Genomic DNA, 24698 nt, shown 5'->3' with positions numbered 1-24698 from the left:
ACTATGTGTATTAGTAGACATGTTAATAGTATAAATCAAGTAGCATTGGCCCATGTTTGAAAATAAACATCACTGACTACACAGATACTTTAATTACCTGAAATCATTTCACGAAAACAAGTTCTACTTTTCAACTGAAGCCTAACAAAGGTTGACTATTTTCTTTATATTTTTCTGGGTATTCGAATATTTTATAACGTTTATTTTTACAAGTCAGGAAAAAAACATTTAAAGTGTAGTCCTAAAATCCAAGTTTATTTTGCAAAACGGGACAAAATTTTTTAAAATTACGTGCACAATCAAAACCAATGCATGGACTTAAATTTCACCTTTGTGGTATGATTGAAGGATAATGAATAGAAATTAAGCAATTCAATGAAAATAAACAACATGCTAAATACACACACAAAAACAAAAAAACAATGCAGAAGTTACAATAAAAATCTTTATTTAGGTTTGGTCAGTACAGGTAAGATATACTGGAGTTACAGAGCAATATGCATTAACAGGGTGTAACAGTTCATAAAAACTGGGTAACTATGCACACAAATTTCTTAAACATTCAGTCACCTAAAGAGAAAATGCACAGATGTATGGTAGAAAAAACTGTATCTAACACTGACACTACTATAGGACTCCATCAACAAGTCCAACTTTTAGTGATAAAACTACCGTACTGGGCAAACGTGGCAGTCACAAACCCACATCTACTCTAACAAGTCTGAATGGTGCAGAAGTGTAGGAACAGCACGAGTGAGAAGGCCCGCACGCAGCACAGGTTCTAGGGAGCCACAGATTTACACAGACGTCATTGTTATACTGTGAGCAAAGATCTCCATTTACAACTTCACATTAACTCATATAAAAATAACCTGACCCTACACAAAATGTCCTTTTAGCAACAAAGTAATTAACTGTTATAATTTCCAAAATGGCAGAGGAATTGAAGCAAAGGAAAAAAAAAAAGGAAAAGAAAAAACACATCCACAAGAAAAGGCAAATTGTGACAAAAGTATGCATTAATTTTCTGGACAGTATCCTCTCCCAAATTAAATGACACTGTATAAAAATTTGCTGGAAAAAATATTACAAAACTGAACCCTGTACATTTACACTTGAGTCCAAGCCATTCTGAATGTGGCGGGAGCCTGCAGTTCGGTTACCTTTCCCACTCACTGAGTTTTCCTCTTGAGGGTCATGATTGGAGTCTGTGTCATTTGAGTGGTGTGTGAGAGAGTTTTCACTGCCCGTGGGAGAGTCTACACTTTCATACCCCGCACTCAGTTGGTTTACGTAACTACCACCTCCTCTGCCAGTTCTCTCCTCTGAGCTGTTGGAGGCCTTATTACCATTCCCTGGAGAAGGAGGAAAATCATCTTCAGTTGTGTCGCCCTCCCTGTGAAATCCAGACCCAGACGTCCTCTGCCGGGAGGAACTGCCATTACTTGGTCCGTTGGCCAGCCGACTGCAGTCTTTACCTGCGGCCTCTGCCTGTCCTACAGGCTCAGAAGATGTAGTCCTGCTGGTGCTCGGGGCTGGGGCTTGAGACTGCTGTTGTTGGTACTGAGCCAACTGCTGGCGTGTCTCCTTCAGTTGCTGTTGAAGAACTAGAATGGTACTCTGCATACCCTCTACTTCTTCGTCAAGTTGAATGATGAAGTCATTCAGTTCTGTGCAAAGGAGAGTCAAACCTACTTTAATATCTCTTATAACATGTTTAGAAATATATCTTAGTAGCTGCCACAAAGCTAGGCAGTCAATAAATAATTAAGTCAACAAACACAATTCTAAAATCGATTTTGAATTTTGCTTCCAATTTTAAAACAGCCATTCGAGAATGAGCTGTTTGGGGGTGGCGGGGACAGAAGCTTAAAAATCTTAAAGCAACCAAGTTTAAATTAATTCAAACTATCTAGCCATATATGCAACTGATTACAGCTCACAAAATCATGTTTATTTAACCTGAGGGCCCATATGGTCCCCTTACCCCTCATCCTTCCAGCCAGTGACTGTTCTCAGCTCTACAACAGGTTTAGCCCCTAGGGAGCAGTGTGGTCCTCTAACACTCCAAAGAGGCCTACGTTATAACCACTGACTTGGATGTAAATCCAAGAAAAAAAAAATCAGAGAAAATAACTCTTGAAAATTGACAGAATACACATGTCCGTTAAATTCTAAAACGCTTTGGGGAAAATAAAGTCCTCAATACTATACAAAACCTCCTATCTACTATGTTTACATATAGTAAGAGCTAAGTATCACTCTGAAAAGGTAGTTTTAAAAATGTACCTCACTTCAATAATACGAATTCAAAATTTAATTTTCAGAGTTTGGTTATTTTCCTTGCTATTACTCTTCCTCATAAAGAGGAGAAACAGCACAGAAGCATCTATACTCATCTCCCCCAAAAGGATAGCAGCTGACAATGAAATTTGGTTTGTCTCAGCAAATTTAAATAAACATCTTATTCATTAAATAGGACCTTAATGGGTAAAATCAATTATATACTTTTAGACCCCTAAAAATAGCCGAATACTTCCAAGATTTACAATAAGAGAATTAGGTTAAATGCAAACATTCCTCCTTTTAAGCACTGAATATAAATTTGTATATCTATGGAATGCCTTAGTAATATAACAGCATTTCTTTCACCAAATTCCACTCCTGAAAAACAAAAACTTCTTATGAAATTTATACGATGAACAATCAGGAGAGTGGGGTGGGGGTGGAGGGGCTGGGGGAGAGACACTAAAATAAATGGCTTTGTTTGCTGACTCAACTAGAAATGTTTCATTCATAATTTTATAGAACCATCGGCCAGAGATTAGCATGTACAGAACCTAATCTGTAATATTCATGCCTGGCAGTTTTTTAAAAGCCAGTGCAAAGTTAATCAAACTTTTCAAAAAAACCCCTTACCATCCTGACTGCTTTTAAGCTCCTCACTATATTTCTTCTGTAAAGCCAACTCTGCTTCAAGTTGTGCAATACGTCCCTGGGACAGCTGCCTTCCAAGCTCTTGATTCTCCTGGATAAGCATTCGACACTTCGCCATTAATTTTTTGCCTGTTTGGCTGCAAAGGAAAGAGCCATCCATCACAAAATGTAGACAAAACGCTATAACCTTCTTTGCTTGCAATTATTACAGCAAGAGGTAACACATAACTATGTCACAGCAGATGCTTCCCTATAATTACCATCTTCTTTTCTGGAGCAGGTCCATCTTCTGCATTTCAGTATGTTGCCAATACAGCAGCAAAAATAAACCCTAAACAAAAAGTATCCAAATGGCCACTTTTTGATTACATTATTCTGAAATCTGTTTTCACCCCAAATTATCATTTAAAACCAAAATGGGCCAATTAACACACACCTCAGATATACCAATATTAACAAAACAGTAAGGCACTTAGCTTAATGAAACAAATGTTCTTGAAAAGGTAAATGTACTTTAAAATACCTAATATATGAAATTCAGAACCTATAAATCTAAATAAATGAGAGTACATTCTTGCCAGAATAGCATTTAATAAGGATGACTCTTAATAGGCATTTCTCACAAGAATATTATTGCATCAAGTGAGGCATGGGGAGTAATTGTTTTTAAAGAGGCTTTTTAAAAAGAGCTTTAAGACTATTTCTATACATTTATCTCTCATCACTTCTTTATATGATACACACTTTCGAGCTGTCTTAAAATGTGACATTAAGTTTAAAAAAATTTAATATTGGTATGTGATTTTTATTCATGTTATAAAAGATTATCCCTAGGACGCGAAAATAAGATTTAGGTTAGTTATTACAAATAATGCAAATATTTGCCAAATTAGGTGTGCTGTACTTTCAACAAAATTAGTACCTACTGCTAGCGCAGCATACTATAGAACCTACGTGCATATATGCAACAATTGCAAAAATGCAATTAAAATAGTCTCAGTAAAACTTTACTGCTTTTCTCTAGTCTCAGCAGTAACAACAGAAATGATCACTTCTAAAGGGATCTGACGAGTACATAACTATGATGCCACCTTTGAGACTTGGACAGGGACAGTTTAATATTCTTGTGATGGCATTTAGTTCAGAATGATTTTACTGTTTAAAAACACTTTTTGGCTGACATTTTATGTTCCTTCCTTCCTTCTAGTGAGGCTTTTGCATCTAATATATTACTTCGGAATATATCTGATCCTATTAAACCTTAGAACTTCTAAAATGGGAGCACTTTGTATCATTCTTTAATTCGGCAAGGTTCTTTAACTGAGAGCAGGTGTTCTGGCCTAACACAATGCAAGCGAGTTTCTAATTTAAGGAAATTTAACCTGGATTACTGCTGCTCAGAGGAGCTTCAGGTCATATCCACGGGTCAGCCCGCGCTGAGGGGTTTATTCTCTACATGGTAACTTTGTTAGCTGGTGTTCTCATTCATCACATGTTGCTACAGACATCCCCCACTTCCCATTTAGCACCCTCGGACTTCAGCCTCCACTGAACAAGAGTTGAGAAATCAAATGAAGAATTTAAGAAACGGCAGCACTGTCAGACAGTGGTGTTCCTCCCCCTTTACTGACTACGCTCCCACAACTTTCTTGCAAAGTAACATCAGTGTTTTCCAACTAGTCTGAAGTTTCCCTTTATATGAAGAGTAGGAAAAAAGACAACTAAAATCAACACATTGTGACCTGACTTAACCCATATATAAAGTATTACAAATTCTAATGCGAAAAATGTTCCACTTATGAAGTTATACTTTTATAAATAAATGCCTGTTTTAAGGCAATCCTATCACTTCTAAAATTAATGATTATTAAAACAAATCTTAATGGAACTGCGATTCTTTAAACATTCTGTAATTTTGTCATTTTACTAATTATGTTATGTAAAATGTGTGTTGTGTTCATTACGTCAGAAAAACAATGAGAATTCAATTATAAGTAACTGTCCTTGGAATAATTTGTTTGAAATACAAAAATAAAAAAAAATCTAACCCATTCCTAAAATCAAATTACCCACAAAGAAAATGAGAAAATTTTATAAAAACAGAATGAACACTGCACGTTGCTTTGTTACCAAGGGAGCCAGGGAATCTTGGAGAGGTGCACACATCATTGCCTAAATGGTTAAATGCAAACTTAAAACTGCCAAAATACTGAATTATATCCCTCTAAATGCTCTAAAACATATGCACTGTCACATGTATGAAATATTTCAACTAAAGTGAAAAAGAATTCAGGAAATCTTCCTCAAAATTAAGATAGAATAGGAACCCCCCCCCAACCCATTCTATTTGAATTATTCCAAACATGGTATTAAGCACTATTTGTTTCAAATTAATGATGTATTTATAGTACCTGGAATATCCTGGTTTATAACCTATTTTTTTTACAAGAAATCCATTTGTAGCTGATTAAATTACGATGCATTAGTACAATGGAAATATTATGTAACCATTAAAAATGAAGCTATATGAACTAAAAAATGGAAAAATGCCCAAGGGATAAGGGTGTGTGTGTGTGTGGTGTGTGTGTGTGTGGGGTGTGTGTGTGGGGTGTGTGTGTGTGTGTGTGTGTGCAACCCCAAAGCAGCAAAATCTGTATGTATGTCCACATATGTTTAAAACCAATATATGACCGTATATGCACAGAAATTATCTTGATATCCAAGAAATTTTTAACAGTGGTTACTGCTCCTGGAGAACAGAATGGGGAAGGAAACTGTCACATTCCAAGAGTGACTCTCATCTTTTGTCTTCGCCTTTCTTCATACTGTTTCAATTTTATACATGAACATGTATTATCTTATTAAAAAAAATTTTTAACAGAAAAAACCCCACAGACCCCAAAGTGACTGTTGCCTAAGAGGCAAAGAAAGATGCCAGCTATATTTAAGTACATGTTAATAACACATTTTATAAATTATTTCTTGACTTACTAAAAATAGGCCATTTCTTCTGTGATCTTAAATGGCATAAATGATACACAAAGGCCTTAATGCGGGCACAATAAGCTAATTTCATACAGATTTGGTTACTTACCCTCCAACCCCCACAAATGATGAGAATTTTAGAAGCGGATTTCTTGCTGTAAAGTCACACAAACCACTTCTTTAACCCACCACCTGCCCCACAACCATTTCCTTAGAGCATAAACATACATGATACTTACAATTGATTTGAACGATTAAGAGAGAACTTAAGTCACCCTTGTTAAAACTGCACTTAAACGGTGGGACAATCTGGAACATTTATCTTCCACTCATCTTAGACTCCATTATCACCAAGAGAAAATTCAAATTGGTGACTTATAGAATGATCTGACGAAAAAAATTCACCTCCAGGACTGGATGGAAGCATGAAGAAAATAATGCCTCATTCATCTAAATGATCAAATGAATTTGCTAGAAATGATCACTATACCTTTTTTTTTTTTTTCAAATTCACAAAATGTCTCACTTAGGCCAGCCCACAGGTCCAATACATTATTTCCCCAATCTTCTGGCAGGCACCCTTTGAAGCTGTCCCATGTTAATTTCTACTGCAATATCCTGGGACAAGGTGTCAAAATGTAACAAGTGTCAAGTCTCCTTGTCTTTTATGATACCAGCTGGAAAACAGTAGGTCTTTTAAAAATGAGACACAAAGCCTTTTCCTTCGCTTTGAAGAGCACAGCAACAATTTTTTCCAAAATCAATCTGCTCTCCATAGCCCCCCAAAATCAAAATGTTAAAAGTACAACAAAATCATCATAGTATTCCTTGAAAAAAAAAAAAAAAAAACAACTACTTCAAGGCACATTTAATTTAATATCAAGAGTGAGATACAAAAGGCCCAAATACAATGAAGGAACACATTCCCCCATTAACACCAACGACAATGCTCTTTCAACATGTGCCTGTTGAATGGAATGGGGATTTAATTTCACTACTAAAAAAATTAACGCAGTGAGTCTCATCACAGCCAATGTCCTTATACAATCTAGTTGTGAAATGAATGTTTATAATGCTTCAAACAGTTTAGACCTGAAGTTTGGTACCGCACCTTCATGTTTGTACAGTCCTCAGTAAGATTGTCTACAGTATTAGCAACCATTCAAAGAACAAACCATTGATAAAACCACATTGACTTAAGGCTCAACCAAGTAATATAGAGCCCCAAACTAAATGGTAAAATATATGAACTACTTGTACTGACATCTATTAGTTGATTCTCTCATAATTATTAAGTTGTTTCTTAGCAAATAAATCCTTTAAAAAGGCAAAATTCACCTCATTTGAGTTTTGACCCAGAAGTTCAACAATCACGAAGTCCACAGTCTTATTGGCAAAACTGATATACAGTGTCTCTAAGTCACTATGCTCAAGGTTAAGAGCGATGCATATTCCATTTTTACATTTTACTGGAATTTTACATGTTCAATTCATGATTTTAAATCTCTAGGTTTTCATTCCTCCAAACTGTCTGAAGACACAGTGTGCCACAGACTTAAGACTTCTGTTTCTCCCTCTATTTTCTTCAAACAGAAACATTTCTCAAGTGTCTACATGTTCTAGAAAGGGAATTTTTCGGAGGTGGCCACTTCTTCGGAATAGTCCGACGCCATCAGGCCTCTGAAGCAAGGGGAGGGGGAAGAGAAAAAAGCTGAAACACAAGGCTCATCTGGTAAGTTTTACATTAACCATTACAAGCTGGATAGTGTAAGAATGTGGCTTTTTTTGGCTCAAAAAGTCTGAGTCTTGGTGTGGAAACGAGTACTTGGCTGTCCCACCACAGCTTTCTCGTAGTGGGACTGTCAGGGAAGTCTTGACTGGGGAGTATGATTTGTTTACCTATCAGGCGTAAACTTCCAGGCACTCAGTTCATTTTGGGCTTGTTCCAGTTTGTCTTTAGTCTGTTCCAGTTCACCTTTCATTTTTAGGAAAAACAAGTTGATCGCTGGGTCTACCATTGTTGATCTCAGTTGGGCGACACTAGGCTGCTGGACTTGCTTGAGGTACTGGATTTGAGTCTGTGCAAAGCAAAAGAAACAATTACTACCAAATCAAAGGAAACATACATAAGAAGGTGGGGTAAATTCCCTATCGTCACTGGATTTACCACTCATTTATTAAAACCCTCCCCCTTTGATCTTAAAATCCTCTAGAAAAAGCACAAATTAAAAAGAACTACTGAAAGTTATCCATGTAGGAATTAAGGCCATTTGATTGCACTTCCATATTTGGAAACTTTAAATAAAGAGGCTACACCTTACTTTGCAACCGAAACTGTACGAGGAAAAAAAAACCAGTAATATTATATTTACTAAAAATACTGACACCCACTGGGAAAAAAAATCAAGTTTAAAATACTAATTATATAAGACTACAGTGCTTTACTTGTTCAAATTTGTGCCTATGGAAATTATTCCATGTACAAGTCCTCTAAAAATGTATCAGGTACAAGATTCTAATTTAAAACATATATTTGCATTTCTAAATTTGAAAATATGTAGTGTTTATATTTACATGAGTTAGCATTACTTTATAAACAGTACCTTATAAATAGCTTTATAAATATTGCCTTAAGGCAAAATAAAGCGTGTTTATTTTTTCCCTTCTCTGAGTAGATTTGAATCATAGAATGGTAAAGCTAGAAGGTGACTGATATAGTCCTAACTGCTTATTTTGAGAAATTATAGTAAGTAAATCAATTGTCCAAGGATACAAGTAGTTCGGTGCCAGAACTGAGACTAGAAATCTAACTCTCAAGCCTCCTGACTCCCAGTCTAGGGCTTTTTTCACCATACCAGAACCCCTCTACTTACATAAGAAACCTTCAATTTCGACTTCAGTTGTACTATTTTTATTTACCACACTAAAAACACATTTCTAAAATATGAAATAGTTTATTAGCATTGAACACACCCAAATCATTTTCTTCACACCCAAAGAAGATAAGGTCCAAGATCCTGTTCCACATTAAGGCTTAAATAGAATTAAAGTTATAGCTCATAAGTAGTTAATTTCTAACATAAATTTAGTAAAAGCTACAAATACACTGAATGGATTGGGAATACATTTAATTGCTTACTTCACTGAGCAAACAGAATTTTACTTAAGTTTAGGGAGATTTTTTTAAAAGTAGCTCATAAGGCCAGTCGCTAAAACAATTTGACAGGAATAAAGTATGCCATATAGTATAAACCAGGTACTACTACCACTAAAGAAAACACTGCCTCTCCAACGCTGATAGTCACTATTTAGATTTACAAAGAGAACTGCCCTCATCTGCCACGTACAATCTTGCCCTTTCCTTGTTTTGTTCCTGCTGCCCCTTCTGTAAAACTTCACTCTGTATTCTAACTGAAAGAACAGTGAGCTCTTCAGCAGGCCTGTGCCGGGGAGAGCTGTAAAAAATGTAGCTAGGAAAGGTTAGATTCTAGTTGAAATAACCTTGAAATCTAGGCTGAGAAGACAAAAGGATGATGGAGCATCACTAAAGGTTTTGATCAGAAATGATATGATCAGAACTTCCAGTGTATATAGGATAGCTGAAGAATCACAGAGGTTGAGTCGATAGTACATATTGTCTAAGCAAGTGGTGAGAAGAACCTGAACTAGGATATCAACTGGAGGACTCAAGAATAGAGAAAGAATTCAAAACACACTGGTGTTATGAAGTTATTACCACGGCGCCATCCATTCACACTCTATCTACCAGGTGGTTAGCATTTGGAAGGAAAAATTCATCCTTTGCATGAATAAGCATCTAGCAAAATGCCTTGCAAACAGGGAGACCTAAAACTATTAAATGAGTAAATGGCACACTCTAGAATACTAGGTATCGGAAAAAAATTAAATGGTTTTGAGACTGGGCACCTGAAATACACTACCTACTTCATTTGACATGACAATCGTAATAGAATAAAAAATTTTTTGGAAGGGTGGGATCAGTGTTACATAGAAAGAAAAAAATTTTCTTTCTATGTCAATGTTACATAGAAAGAAAAAAATTCAAACTACTGGTGAGACTTTTTGGAACAAAGTGTACAGATAAAAAATATCCAAAGGTGGGGATGGTCAACAGTTGAAAATTTAGAAAGTGAAGGCATATGAGTACTCAGAAAAGATTGTTAATGCATTTGTTAGTGACTCCGGAGAAAAAAGAAAAATCAGTTGAGGTGAAGATGGAAACTAAACTGGCAGAAACGAAAGGAGAAAAAGTGGTGAGAAGGTAGAGAAAATGACAGGCCACTCTTTCTTCAGCAAAGTAACAGGTAAAGATGTCATTTTGAAAAAGTGGAGGAAGGAATGCAGTTGTAGAAATCGAAACGATCTCTGCACAGGAAATATGGATTGTGATCGAGCCCTAAAGAAACTCTTATCAATGAGAGAACAGGAATAGGACTGCGCTCCCACATACTAGTTTCCAGTGACCGGAATACTGCCTTATACATTAGGTTTTAAATGTATAACAAATGAATAGAGATTACAGAAAAGAATTCTGAAATGTTCAGATTTTAAAATTAGAAACAGGGATGGAGCTTTCTCCATTTAGTACAACTTAGATACATAAGTCCTGTTAAAAAAAAAAATGGCTAAGACGACTGAAGACTGCATAAAACTGAATCCAAATTCAACCAGAGCTAAATGATCAAATATGTCAGTACGTTTCATATCTATGTAGGCATGGCAAATAGCACAAATGAAAGCTGTAACAATTAAATAGGAGAGATAGCCAAGTTGCTGACACTAAGAAAAATAGTTTTATTCATAGAAGAGTGAAGAGAGCAGAGGAGAAACTAATCAGAAGGTACACTTATAAGTAAAGAGCGAACATTACTTACTCCCTCGGATAATCAAGCTACTAAAAAATATCTGAATCGATATACTAATTTTCATAAATCACGTAGATTTCAGAAAAATAACTTAAAACTTTTGACTTCTTGGCCACAAAAAAGTATTTTAAATCCAATGATGAGAGGCTAGCTATCTATCAAAATTTTACATTTAGCATATTTACAGCTCAAAGCATATTTACCTCAACAAAACATACATTTATAATTGTATTAAGTATATAGAATTTAGTATTAATTAATACATGTAATAATGTGAACTAAAACCCAATTCCTCAAAAGGCTTAAAACATATGAATACTTACAGTACACTCTTGCATCTCTTGCTCCTTGGTTGCTAGTCGCATCACAAGGATGTTTTCCCTGCGCGCAGACTCTTGCTGTTGTTGCTTTAGTTTTTCTTCTGACTCCCTTAAGCCAGTTACATCATTAGCTGATGAGTAAAGAGAAAAATTTTCAAAAATATTATGAAATAGAATTTCAAGGTCAAACTGAACCAAGCAAACGAAGTTCTGATTGCCTTTGTCAAGTATAAAAACCAGGGTAAAAAAATTAGCAAGTCTTTAGTTTCTATCCTAACTACTTTTAGAACCAGGAAATTTATTCCCAGTCTGAAGTGCTCCTTTAGGCGTTAGTGGGGTTATGGTCCCAAACCCCCTAATGCCAGATAGAAAAATGTTGTTCTAGTCTAATCTGTTCAAACAGAACATATAAAACATCATTATTTCCATTTGTTTATATTATATAATATTTATAAAGTCCTGACTATTGTTTTTAACGTATTCAATATAAATATGCTAATAATGGCATGAACGATTGTTACTTTAAGTTTCCATAACGTTCATGACTTCTTTGAATTATAATATAGCTGCATAATAATTAAAATTCAGGGCATTAAGCTTTCTGGGCTTGGAAAATTATATTTTTACACTTACAAAAAATGTTACTCTCAGTGACAAAGTGAAAGACTAAAATGGTTTCAAATTATAAACTTAGCTGGTATTATTTTCAGATTTTGAAAAATCTGTAAAAATACAGCTATATGCTATTATTACAATTTAAGTAACAACTAAGTTACAATTTAAATAAATGTATTTACGGTTGCTTCTAAATACCTCTGCCCTTCTAGACTAATAATAGCTCATGCTTTTTATTTCAAATTCCTCTGTGGAAGGGGTGGAAGGGGTTAGGGACAGATCAAGGAAAGTTTCAAGTAGTTGTGGCTTTCCATATCTATGCTCTCTCAGAACCCTGTACATAATTCTGCTAAAAGTCATGCTATTATATGATTATTGCATGTTGGTCTTCCCCAAAGACTGGGAACTCCCCGAAGAGATATCATGTCTCATTCATCTATTTCCCAGCACCCGACATAGTACCTGGACATAGTTCTTTAATAGAATGTTTGACATTACATTTGCTTAGTAAAGCCAATTACCCTGCATGTCTATAACAACCTAAAATGAGATATTCACACAGTCTTTAGGAAACTAAAACTCAAACTTACAGTTAAGATCTGTGTACTTGCCCTCCAAAGCTTGCACGTATGCTTCATACTGTTTCCATCTAGTACAAAAATAAATTCGTATATCAGTGAAGTTGAATTTACTTTTATTAAACAGACTAGAAAATTGCATCCATAAACCTACAAATATTAGACGGAGAATTCTGCTTTATAATTCTTAAGGTCTCTTCCATTCTGAAATAATTATAAATCTAATTTAACCAATAGTAAATTAGTTACTTCATCATTCCTTAGAGAAGAGGGCTTTGTATCACACTGATGCTCAGCTCAATGCCTGGATTATAGAAGCTGAGTAAAAAACTTACTACTATTTTCAGATGTACTGGCCACCTCAAACAAAAGGCATATAAAAAATATGCCTAATTATAAGGGTTTCCAGCTTATCTTGGCTCTTTTGTGAAAATACCATGTGACTCAGTAATATTTATTTTTGTCTGTAAAAAAAAGAGGAAGAGAATATACTATTTTCGAAGACTCTTTTTAAAGCCCTATCTGATTAGCACAAACAACCTGCACACATGCCATTGAGTATGGGACCTTTCTTTCCTGATATATTCTTCTACCTCAAAATATAGGCTATATTAACTACTCTTGGCAATTATTGCAGATAAATGATAAAGCTTTTCTTAGTCTTACGTTAAAGTGACTGCTAATGGAATGCAACCTGCCCTGTCACTATCTTTCTTGCTGAAGAGCTGTTTTCAAGCTGTCCTTCAGTTACAGCTAATCTAAAAAATCTTCACGATCTTAAAAAACTGAAAGGTTTGCTATGTGACATATTAATATTATAACATAATGAACAAAAATACTTCAAGATACCAAGCTAATCCACCTTCCACATAAAGACTACTATTCAGCCAAGAGAATGCTTATTTTTATGGCCCTGACAACCTAGGACACAAACAGTTCGATGTTTGGGGATGAATAAAAGTCTTCTGCAGAGGCTACATAAAAACTGTTTTAGAAGAACAGAAACTTATAAAAGTTCAACTAAGAACATCCTTATCAAGAAGACAGAAAGCACAGACTAGTTAAGCAGCAGATGATTTAAAATCACCAAATTAATAAGGGTAAAAAATTCACTTAAAAGTCATAAATGAGAATTCCCTAAGTTAAACTGATCTGAAGAATATACACTGCACATGATTTAAAAACTTTAAAAGTTACTTAACATTAAAAATTGCTATTTTTTTTTTAAGATTATAGTATTAATGCTCCCTCCATAGTTAAATCAAGAAAAAGATTACACATACTAACCAGAGGAATTATCTAAGAAAGGATAAAAGGCAAGGAGTGTACCAAATCAGAGGTACAAAGAGAACAACAGGTAAGTGGTAGTATATCACAAGCAATTGTCTACCTCGGCAGGACAGGGCAAATGTTTCAGAATACTAAGGATTAAAATTTTATGTGTAGGAAAATAAAGGTATGCAATGGAAAAACTATCCTATGCATGAGATTATGGCAAAGGAAGATATAGAGCATGTCCGCCACAGAGCAGCTAAGCAGAGTGAGGGTGGGAAATTATTAGGCTCTAGGAAACAACGGAACACATCATCTGTGTCTCCCTTCTTACAAGTAAAACACCTTTTCTCTCCTCCACTTCTAGCCTGTTAAATTTACTTAGTTCTTTAAGAAAAAATTCTGTGAAGTTTCTAGAGAAAAAAGTTCAACAATCTTGCGAAGGTTGCCCTGAAAAATTTTTACTTTTTATCTAAAGTTATCATGTAAAATACTCACCAACTATGGTAATAAAATACAAAAGACTCTAGGTTATAAAACATAAAACATGCGTGATCCCCTTTTCTGATTTCTTACATTTGAAAAATACCGTAATGCTGTACTTGACAATCTGCTTTTGCAAGACATTTCTAAAATAACCACAGAAATTCAGAGCTGGAAGTAACTGTTAAAAGTAATTCTATGCAACTCTTTTAACTTGCGGATGAGAAAATGAAGGATATAAAGAGTTAAATGAGCTGACCAAGGTCACAGTTATGAGAAAGAGTAACTTTGCTGCATCAGTAAGTAACGGATTTCTTCTGTAACTAGAAATGTATCCCCCAGAACAACTTTTGCACACGTTAAACAAAGAAAGTAACTACATCAAACCAAGCCCATATATTTGTTAAAGCGAAAGAAGAGTTTTTCACCAGGGCAAGTTTTACTCATGGAGTACAAATGTCTTTCAAGTTAAAATTCTAAACAGCTATCCTCTGCAAGAAAAAAATTCAGGTTATCTGTTAGTCTAGAAGCTTGTGCTTTACATCTTTAAAGTGTTATGCTTTCCTCGATGTTTAAATAATGACAGAACAGGCCACAAAAAATACATTCCAAAAGTACAATAACGATTTGGAGATGTATTTACAATAAAAATAAATACAGTTTACAGTCACAATATCATATTCCATAGAAATATTTTTATATTTTTGATAAAAGAACATTTTACCTTAGAATTAACTCATCTCGTGCCATAACTTTGAAGTCTGTTTCACTCAGTCGAACCTTTAAAGAGAATTAAAATATGAACCGAGTGTTCTTCCTAAAAATTTTAAATATTAAATACCACTTGCACTTATGCTCTTCATATTTTATGAAGACAGGATCATAACTTTTAACCCCCCAATTGCTGGTCTGTTACCAGGAATCGCTGTATTACTGAGGACATACAACGCCCCTCCCAAAGGAACTCTGAATGGAGACATTTGAAACATCTCCAGGGTCTAAGACTTAAATGGCTCAACACATGATTTAAAACAACAACAAACAACTCTTATTTTACGGAAGTTTTAAAAAGTGAACTTTGTTATCTTTAAAATGGGTATAATTAGGAAATGTAAATTAAAACCCCAAAGAGCTATCATTACACACCTATTAGAATGGCTAAATAAAAATGTGGTGTAGCAAATCATCTGCTTATGTTCTTTCATTTGTACCCTTCCTTCAAATAATTTGGCACTACCTCCCCCCAAAAAAACAAACAAAACAAACAAAAACAGCAAGAACAGAAAAACCAATGGTAATACCAAATGGTGAGTGAAGATGCAGAAAAACTGAACTTTCATACACTGCTGGTAAGAATGAAAAATGGTATAGCTGCTCTAGAAAATAGTTTGGTGGTTCTTTTTAAAACTAAGAACGATGTGTTATACAGCCCAGCAGTTGCACTTTTAAGCACATATCCCAAAGAAATGAACATTTCTTTCCGCAGATACATGTACATGAGTGTTCACAGTAGTTTTATTTGTAACAGCCCAAACTGGGAAACTACCCAAATGCCCTTCATCAGATGAACAGTTTAACTGTGATACATCCATACTATGAGATATTAAAAAGAAACAGACTATTGATATATGCAACAACTTGGGTAAACCTCGAAGGAAATTATACTGAGTGAAAAAAACCAGTCTTAAAAGGATACATCCACTGCATTATTTCACTTATATAATGCTTGTAAAGAAACATAATTATAGAAATGGGAAACTGATTGCTGGTTGCCAGGTATTAGGGATGGAGCGGGAAAGGATGGATATGGCTGTAAAGGAGTGGCACAAGGGAGGCTTGTGGTGGTGGTTACACTGTTACATGAGATAAGACTGCAGAGCTACACAGACACACACAGAATCAATCAATGCAGGTATAGCCGCAGGTATAGCCACTGAAGTCTGAATAAGCTCTGTGGATGGTACCAATGTCAAGTTCCCAGTTTTGATAACGTTATACAAGATGTTAACATTGAAGGAGGCCGGATGATGAAGTACACAGAACCTCCCTGAATATTTCTTTGCAACTTTCTGTAAATAATTCTTTCAAACTAGAGTTTTAAAAAATGGGCATAATAATCTAGCTAGCTAAAATTGCATTGTAACTTGAGGAATATTAAGTATTTTCTCTAATGAAGACAATAAAGGTGATGCACCTCTCCTACTTTAGTATAAAATTAGTTTCTCATTAAAAGTCTACCAGAAAACACAGAGCAGTCATCAGATTATTAAATCAGTGTACAATTCTTTATTTCAATAATAATTTGACTTCAAAACTTAAGACAGAAATTTCCATAACACTTATCTCAATTGTTCACTTAAATATTTACAAGTTAGTAGCACATACCCTGCTTTCCCAATTGAATTATAAATTTCTCTTAGAAACTATGTTACTTCTTTTGTAACTTCATGTGTGTGTAACAATGACTAAACTGAACTACGGTAGGGATAACACGAGGAGGGGAGAAAGGAGACTAGAAAACGAAACTTCAGAGGAAAGTGCTGTAACCTCTGTGTGGAAAAATATAGAAGTGGTTTTACATTACAATCAAATGGATCTAGATTAGGAAAAAAGATGTAATTTACAGGAACCTGTGATGTAATCTCCTTTTTCACATTATTTGTATAATAAAGGCTAAGAATAGCCCAGGGAATAATATTATAACAAAAGTTTTCCAAAAGCTGAAAAGATTCTAAAAATAGATTGCATATAAGATATGACATCTTGTATGTTATACACCCACAATGCCATGCTACCGTCACAAAGCAAGGGAATGAACAATAAGCAAACAATTCAGATAGTCCTTTCAACTCCACTATCCAAAAAAAATTGCTGAGAAAAACACACCTTTTTGGGAAGAGGTTCCTCGTTGGTCATCTTGAATCCTAGAGAAAGAGATAGAAGAGGGTCAACTGATTTCTTTTCATTTAAAGTAGGAACCCGAAATACTGGCTTTTTCAAATAAATTTATTAGTGAACTCGGTTATGACCAAATCATAAATCTTTAGTTCAGAATTATCTCTAGAATTACAGAACAGCAGCAAAGGTATTACAGGGTTCCTGTATACTCTGCATCCAGTTTCCCTTTTGTTAACACCTCACATCACGATTGTTATTAGGTTATTAAAAAAAAAAAAAATTCTGTAAAAAAGTTGATAATTCTTTCCGATGTTCCCATAAAGGACTGAAATATAATTTTCAATGCATTCTTACAACTGCCCTATGAAAGACATTCTGCAGCAGAAGTGGTAGCTCTGTGAAGTCAAACACTGGCCTCAGGCAGTATAGCATGCCAGGCATCTTGCTGAAAGGGTACAGAGGGTAGTAGCAGTTGCTAAGCCTTTCCTTTGACAGCACTATGTTGTTATAGTAAGGTAGACTCTATCACTGTCATGGTAATTCAGTACTGTACAATGTTTACATATATGTTTACATCTCAATAAAAATATTCCTACACTATTTGTCACAATAATTTATCTCAAAATTAGCTTTATGTAATTTATACAAAATTCACTTAAGCCTATTGCAAAAGATAGGTTAATGAGAGCGCTACTCTCATGAACTTTACAATGCTTACTGAAAACATGTCTACTTCTTAATATTCAAATTTAAGATAGAGACAATTTAATTTAGGTATCATTTCTAAAGCATAATCATGAATGTTCCCTTACATATCAAACTTTATAGTTTATTTTACTTACCCATATTCACTACAAATTCCAAACTTTAAAAAATTTAACCGAAGAAATTAGTCATAGAGATGTAATACACAGCACTATCGCTGAATGTAGCTAGTTAATATTGTACTGCATATGTGAAAATTGCTGAGTAAATCTTAAGCCTTTATCACAAGAAAAAAATCTGTAACAATATTTGGCGAGGGGTGATAAACAGCATACATTTCCATCACGATGTGATAAACAGCATACACTTCCATCACGACGTACACAAATATTGATTATGCTGTACACCTGAAACTGTTATTTGTCATTGTCAATTATACCTCAATAAAAAAAACCAAAGAATCTACAGTGTAAAACTGAGTTTTTAAAAGCTATTTGACTTGTTAGTGAATATTTGAGATTCCTCCAAAAGAATCTCAAATATTCCAATACTATTTTTTATGTTACACACAATTCCAACTCTGTAAGTCAGATAGTCTAATTGTACTGTCATTAAACCCTGATTATTAGGTTAGGTACATTATGTTGAAGAAATCAGTACATTTTAGAAAAAATCATAAACCGATCATATCTTAAATTACTGGCTTAATTCTTCCCTCTTTAACAATCTTCCATTGAATGTAGCTAGCAAAAACCTGAGTATATCATTTGTTTCTGAGCTGATGGCTTTGGTGACTATCCCAACGTGATACCAGCTCTTCCAATCATTTGGGAAACAAACCCTCACCACGTTTATCTCAGGTCTAACCACTTCTATTTTAGCATGGTTTTAATGTGCATTCATTCCGCTAGACTGAGACCTCTTTGAACCCAGACAAGTTTGGCATTTACTTGAAATTTCTCCTTTGTCGAGCTAAACAGTAAACATCAATAATCTATTTAATTAAAACAAACTCCACAAGATGATTTTAGCCATACTTAACTAGTATATGTGTACCTATGTATGTCACTGTTCTGGTTAAATCCTTCTAAATGCTTCCTATCTCACTCAAAATGCCAATTCCTTGTTTTCCCCTCATATCGGGTTTTATTTTCCTTCGTAGCTTTTAATACAACCTGACATTTTATACAAACATTTCTCCCAGTTATGAAATAAGCTCCATGAGAAAACTGTTTCATTCACTTCTGATGCCTCAGTACACAGTAGGCACTCAAACATACACTAAATGAAAAGTATGAATAAACACACATTTGCTTCAGTTACCATTAAATCATAAAAGTGAGCTAAATGAGCTAATATAGGCTTTTTTCCAAAACCGAGCAAGATGACCATACTATAAAATTTTGATAACATATATAGATCTTAATATTAACAAGAATTGTGACAGAGTTCTCGAGTAACAGTTCGAAAACAGCTAAATTTACCAATGTGGACAGGTAGTCTATTACCTGTTATCTAGTTACTGGGCACCACAACTATTAAAAATTTTAGTAACAAAATTTAAATATTATTGATGCATTTTGATATAAACTCCAGTTTATAATCTAGTACATGCTTCTACAACCTAATACTTTCCCATTTATTCATTGTTTTAATACATTTTAGCTACATTAAATAACATTATTAAAGAGGGAAGAATTAAGCCAGTAATTTAGGGTATGATCAATTTTGATTTTTTCCTAAAATGTACTGATTTCTTCAATGCAGTGTACCTAATCTGAAAATCAGGGTTTAATGTCAGTATAATAAGAATATGAAATACAGAGTTAGGATTGTATATAACACACACAAAAAAGTTATTCAAATTCTTATCCACTAAAATAAAATTGCAAGCTTAATTTGCAACAAATATGCCAAACTATTTATAAAGGGCATTGAAAGGACTGAGAAACACAAGAAATTCTAATAACACTGCTTTCCTAGAACAATGACCAACTTTGAAAATAAAAGGCATAACCTGAGCCTTAGTCTTCCCATCTCCAAAAGGATTACCAGCACCAGGGCTCAAAATTATCGTGCTATTTTTTGATGATAAACATTAGTTTTTAGCATGGTGACTGGCACAAAATAAGCATTTAATTATCAATTTCCTCCTTTCTATCAAAAAAACAAAGACTCTCCATCGCTATTTCTTGAAAAATCTGAAGACAGAATTGACAGGTTGAGGATAATAATCTTTATTTCTAAGCCCCGCTGCAGAATTCTTGGTGAGCTCCAAGTTTTAGAATTCTAAATAGCGAGTTTTTTCAATTTCTAACATTGGCTTATGTTCTCTCTTCATTTAAAAAGTTTGATGTTGGGAAGATTTTAACAACACATGTTTAGAGGATATTTACATTTTCTTTATAAAAATAAATTTCTAAGTTTGCAATGTAAGTCAGGGATAAATAGTAGTTTTGTATAAATGTCTGTGTTCCTTATGTCGATTTTCAGTCACAGGTCATCCCATATTACGGGATCCGTAACATGAGAATTCGAAGCATAAGCTTTTGGGAAAAAATTCCTTATCTTTAGCTGATGGAAAGTCAATTTTTCCTAGAGAGTCCATAATATTGCACAATACTGAAATGGATTGTCTGGCAAAAGGCAAATTTGAAAAGGTTTAAAATTTAAAAGCACCACCATTCAACTATTTAGTCAAAACAGAACATGGTCTCAATTCTCTCGCATTGCAAAAATAAACTAAGAAATTTATTATTTCCCAAGACAATTTCTTTTTAGCACAACTGATAACACAATAACCATTTAAAGTCAATTTTAGATTCATAAGGACAATTCTAGATTAATGGACATTCCAGGTTCTTGCTACAATCTATTCTCGTTATCAGAAAATGGAATGAATGACTGCAGTATCAGTTGAACCCTGAACTCTGGACAAAAATGAATACACGTTCAGTGTTACGAATGTGTATTTAATAATTAAATATTAAATTTAACTTAATAATCACTTATTTAATAATCACAACTTTTCAAAGTTACAGTCAGTCCCCATTTTTCAGATGAACTGACAAAAACTGGTAACCGAAGATGATGGATAAGTCTTCCATTTTCCCATCCTCAATGATCAAGCAGCTTACAGCTAGCTAAAGTAGAGAATGCAGAAAAGCAAAACAGGTAAATTTCAAACTTGGCCAATTTAGTTACCTTTTAGCAGGTTTAAGAAAATTCATTATGTAATAGTTTCAGTTATTCATGTGGATAATTCAAAAATAATACATCTCAAGTGTAGAATGCCAGAACCACCATCTACTCTTGATGCCTTAACACTGAGAAACAGCTTGTGATGGAGAGCTCAGTTTTGGTTGGCTGGGTGCCTAGCATCCCAGATCCCAGTACTTCCCTGGCTCTTAGCTAGCATTATGATCATAAGTTATGAAACTCAGTTCTTCCTAAACAGAAGCAAGCACCAGCCATCACAACTTCAGTAAGAAGGCACGTACATCGTTCAAAATGATCATAAGTAAAGGTGAGAAACTAGTAATCTGACACTGTACTAGCCTTAGCCCTGTGGTAGAAAGGGTACTAGTTAGGAATTGGAAGACCACCTTTTCCTGACTCTTGTAAGTCATCAGTCATGTGATCCTAAGCAAGTTACTTAATTCTCTGGGCTACAGTCTCCAAATCAGTAAAAAGAGGATACAAATTTTGGTTGTCTCACGAAGTACTGCAAATCTCAAAGCTTTAGGTACCATAAAAATGCTATACAAAGATATTTTTCAAATAAAATACTAACATTAACTTAAAAAATAATTTTAATGTGCATTTAGGAAAAATTAAATTCCAACTACATTTTTAAGAGTAGAAAACATTTATAGCACTAAGTTCTAGCCTGATGCACTACCTTAACATGCAATGTGCTGTTATGGGAATATAGAAAAGTTTTTCTGATAAGCTTAGTTAACAGAAAATTATTTAGAGGCAGAAAAGTGAGATATAATTTAAAAAATAACAAGCATAAAACCAAATGCTAAAGGATCCATCGACAAAATTTTTAAGAGCAAGAAAAAAATTTTTTTCCAAGAGCAACATAATATACAATTACATAAAAATGATCAAGACTACTAGCTGAAGAATATTTTCAAGGGGATTCTATACTACATACATACAAAACTGTAAGGGACTTTGAAAGCTGTAGTGTACTGTACAAATAACTATAACCCTCATCTCTACATCATAGGGCTGCTATACATTTTCTCTATCATATATCTCAACTAATTTCTAACAAATACACAAAATATTCTGAGCAAGCGTGACTCAAAACTGAATCAGGAAAGCTAGACATTATAAAGTTCTATAAGTAAGATGGGCCAAGTAAAACAGCAGCAGTATCCGGGACACACTTGTATCATTACTTTTACCCTTTGGGACTTAGAAGTTTAGATAGTTTGCGTCGGTTCCACTGCTGAGAAGTAAATCAAAATACTGATCACTTGGCTATCTACTTAGAATATACAATTTAAAAGAATTCTAAAAATTAAACCCTTAAAATTTAACTTCATCCTTTCTTTCCTCAACTTGCTTAATCAGATGCTACTGAATTGACATAAGTAAATAAAATACAGCTCTCCTTAAAAGATTTCCGTAGTTTTTAAATGGGAGTTTAAATGTTTATCATAGAAAACTTAATGATCAAAATTTAAAATTCAAAAACTGAGTGAATTTGTGATGACAGAACTTAACTTCCACTTTATCTTCCTCAGCACCGGAATTAACTAAATTCTTACTGATGGACAATTCACAACTGTAAGGTGCTCAAGGAAATACTAGTCTACCTCGGGGCAAAAGAATCGTTTTTAACTATCTAAACACGGTTACTTAGGATTTTAACATAATCCTTTGGGATCAACCATCCAACTGATTTCATCGAAACAAGAAGTTGGACTTGTGTTCCGAGACATGATTTGAAAAAACATTCAAGTCAGTCTTACGAGGATCCAAGGCGAAACTTTAAAAATGTACGGAAATCTAAAATTCAATAAAGAATTTTTTTTTTCGCTTAGAATACATCAATTACTTAAAAATGGAAGTCAACAGGAGAACGCAGCTGCAGCAATAACCTACTGCGCGATGGGAAATTTGGTCACCGAACGCTGCTAGCTCCTTCCCTCGCTGAACTCGTTCGCACCGCTAGTCATCGGATCAGGCGGTGGGGACCGTGAGGGGGCGACGCCACGGCGGGGCCGGGACGCGCACCGAGGGGGCGGACTGCCGGTCGCGCCGCCCCGGGCCCAGGGGACGGCGGAAGTGTGCCCGCGGGCGGGAAGGCTAACGGGAGGCCGGCGGGCCCGGGCGCCGAGTGGCCCTCGGGCTCTGCCCACCCCTGCCCGGGTCCGGGCCTCAGCCCTTGGAACCCCGAGTCCTCGCGGCCGCTGCCGCCGCCGGCGCCCGCACCTACCTCTCCGCACGGAGGCCGCGCCGGCGCCGCCCAGTCACATAGGCCGAGGCCGCGCCGCCCGCTCGCCGCCCGGGCCGCCCGACCGCGCAGCAGCCGGCCCCCGCGCGCCTCCTCCCGCCGCAGCCCCGACGCACCCCTTTATTTGCGGGTCTCGCTGCCACAAAATGGCGCTGAGGGAGGAAGCGAGGCCGCGCCGCCCCACCCCTCCTCCCGCTGCCCTGCCGCCGCCGCCGCCGCCGCCGCCCGGCACCCCCCCCGAGCGCGCCCCCGCCGCCCGGCACCCCCTCCGGGCGCGCCCCCGCCCCGTCAGGTCCGCGTCCACCCCGCTCACCGGCCAGGCGCCCCCCGCCGTGGTCGCAACCTCCGGGCCACCGCCGGGCCCCCCCGCGGGGCGGAGAGGCGAAGGGACGGCGCCCGGCCAGGGACCTCGAGGCGCTGAGGGAGGGGCCGCCTCGGTGCCCGCCCCGCGGCCGCCGGCGCGCCGCAGGCTCGGCGGGGGCGGAGGGCTGCGGGACGCGGGACGCAGGCAGGGGTGGGCCGCGGCGTCGGAGGTCAGCCGCGGGGCATCACGGGAAGGGCGGCAGGGGTCGCGATGGGTGGCGTTAGGTGGACGCGCTCGCTGGCCACCTGCGGCTGCGGCGCGGCCTCTGGCGGAGGAATCCGGGCGAAGGCGGCGTGTGATTGGCGGGCCGTACGACGCCGGGCCGGATGCTTCCGCGCGCTGGCGGCCAGGTGCACGCTCCGGGCCGAGGCGGGGCGAGGCGTAGGCTGTCGTTAGGCTTCCCTCAGCCTCACCGGTGTCGGTTTGGAAAGTCTGGAAAGCGATGCCTTCTTTTCCGTCTTGAAGTGCAGCCTCCTGGCCACTTGCTTCGTCCCTGCCTTGACATCTCCGGGAGAAACGGAGAAGCTATTGTCTAGCGGTCGGAGGTTGTGCCTGTGTCAGCAGCTCTAGGGGCACCTTGCTAAAAGAAGCGAGGGGGGAGGCGAACTCCGTGTGCTTTTAATGAACCCGATATCATGTTTTGTAATTCGAATATGCTCTCTTACGCAGAACGTTGGGTCATGCGGACCGTTGCATAAGAATGATAGTGTTACTTGGTAAACTTGAAATCTTTTAGACAGGGATCAGGTAATTCTTTTGATTGGTCTGCCCTTATCCAGCTTTACCCAAACTGTTTATCCCCGAAGGAGGTGTCCTGGAATTAGGTGATTTATAAGGATAAGATTAAAGTGTACCCCAGATGGTCAAAGGGATCGTGGTACATTCCCAGTAAATCAGATCGGTGTGAAGAAAATATTTGTAACTTAAATCACAGGAACTTTTCAAAACTGAAAAGAGAACGACCAAACACCAAAGAGAATAATGGGCAAAGACACGAACAGATAATTCACAGGAAAGAAGAACAGAGGTCGTTAAATACAGAAGGCTGTTGGCGCTCACTTACAGTGGCGTGCACATTGAAACGTCAAAGATCTGGATAAATAGTTGTCCTAAATTTCCTGATGGGAGTGGGAAAATGATTCAAGCTCTACATGGAGTATCAAAATTCTGTATCCATTTATT

At 36.7% G+C, this 24698-nt stretch overlaps 1 protein-coding gene across 5 annotated transcripts; it reads right to left on the bottom strand.

Annotated features, from left to right (window-relative positions):
- Window positions 1-427: 427 nt before the first annotated feature.
- Window positions 428-23709, bottom strand: WTAP (WT1 associated protein). 5 transcript variants are annotated; one of them, XM_039873921.1, is made up of 8 exons: window positions 23466-23709; window positions 16963-17000; window positions 14801-14856; window positions 12334-12392; window positions 11132-11259; window positions 7822-8000; window positions 2920-3074; window positions 428-1670 (listed from the first exon to the last, which is right to left on the bottom strand). In XM_039873921.1, the coding sequence occupies exons 2-8, from the start codon at window positions 16990-16992 to the stop codon at window positions 1087-1089; spliced, it is 1191 nt and encodes a 396-aa protein (XP_039729855.1). In that variant the 5' UTR covers window positions 16993-17000; window positions 23466-23709; the 3' UTR covers window positions 428-1086. The 5 variants fall into 5 exon arrangements, with proteins under 5 accessions (XP_039729855.1, XP_039729856.1, XP_039729857.1 ...); XM_039873922.1 differs by lacking the exon at window positions 23466-23709 and adding an exon at window positions 23135-23210; XM_039873924.1 differs by lacking the exons at window positions 428-1670; window positions 2920-3074 and adding an exon at window positions 6776-7602 and having other exon boundaries at window positions 23466-23693.
- Window positions 23710-24698: the final 989 nt, after the last annotated feature.

The sequence above is a fragment of the Pteropus medius genome, unplaced genomic scaffold (genome assembly GCF_902729225.1).
Source record: "Pteropus medius unplaced genomic scaffold, Ma_sr-lr_union100, whole genome shotgun sequence".
Taxonomy (NCBI): Eukaryota; Metazoa; Chordata; class Mammalia; order Chiroptera; family Pteropodidae; genus Pteropus; species Pteropus medius.
This window is presented reverse-complemented; position numbering and strand designations above follow the sequence as displayed.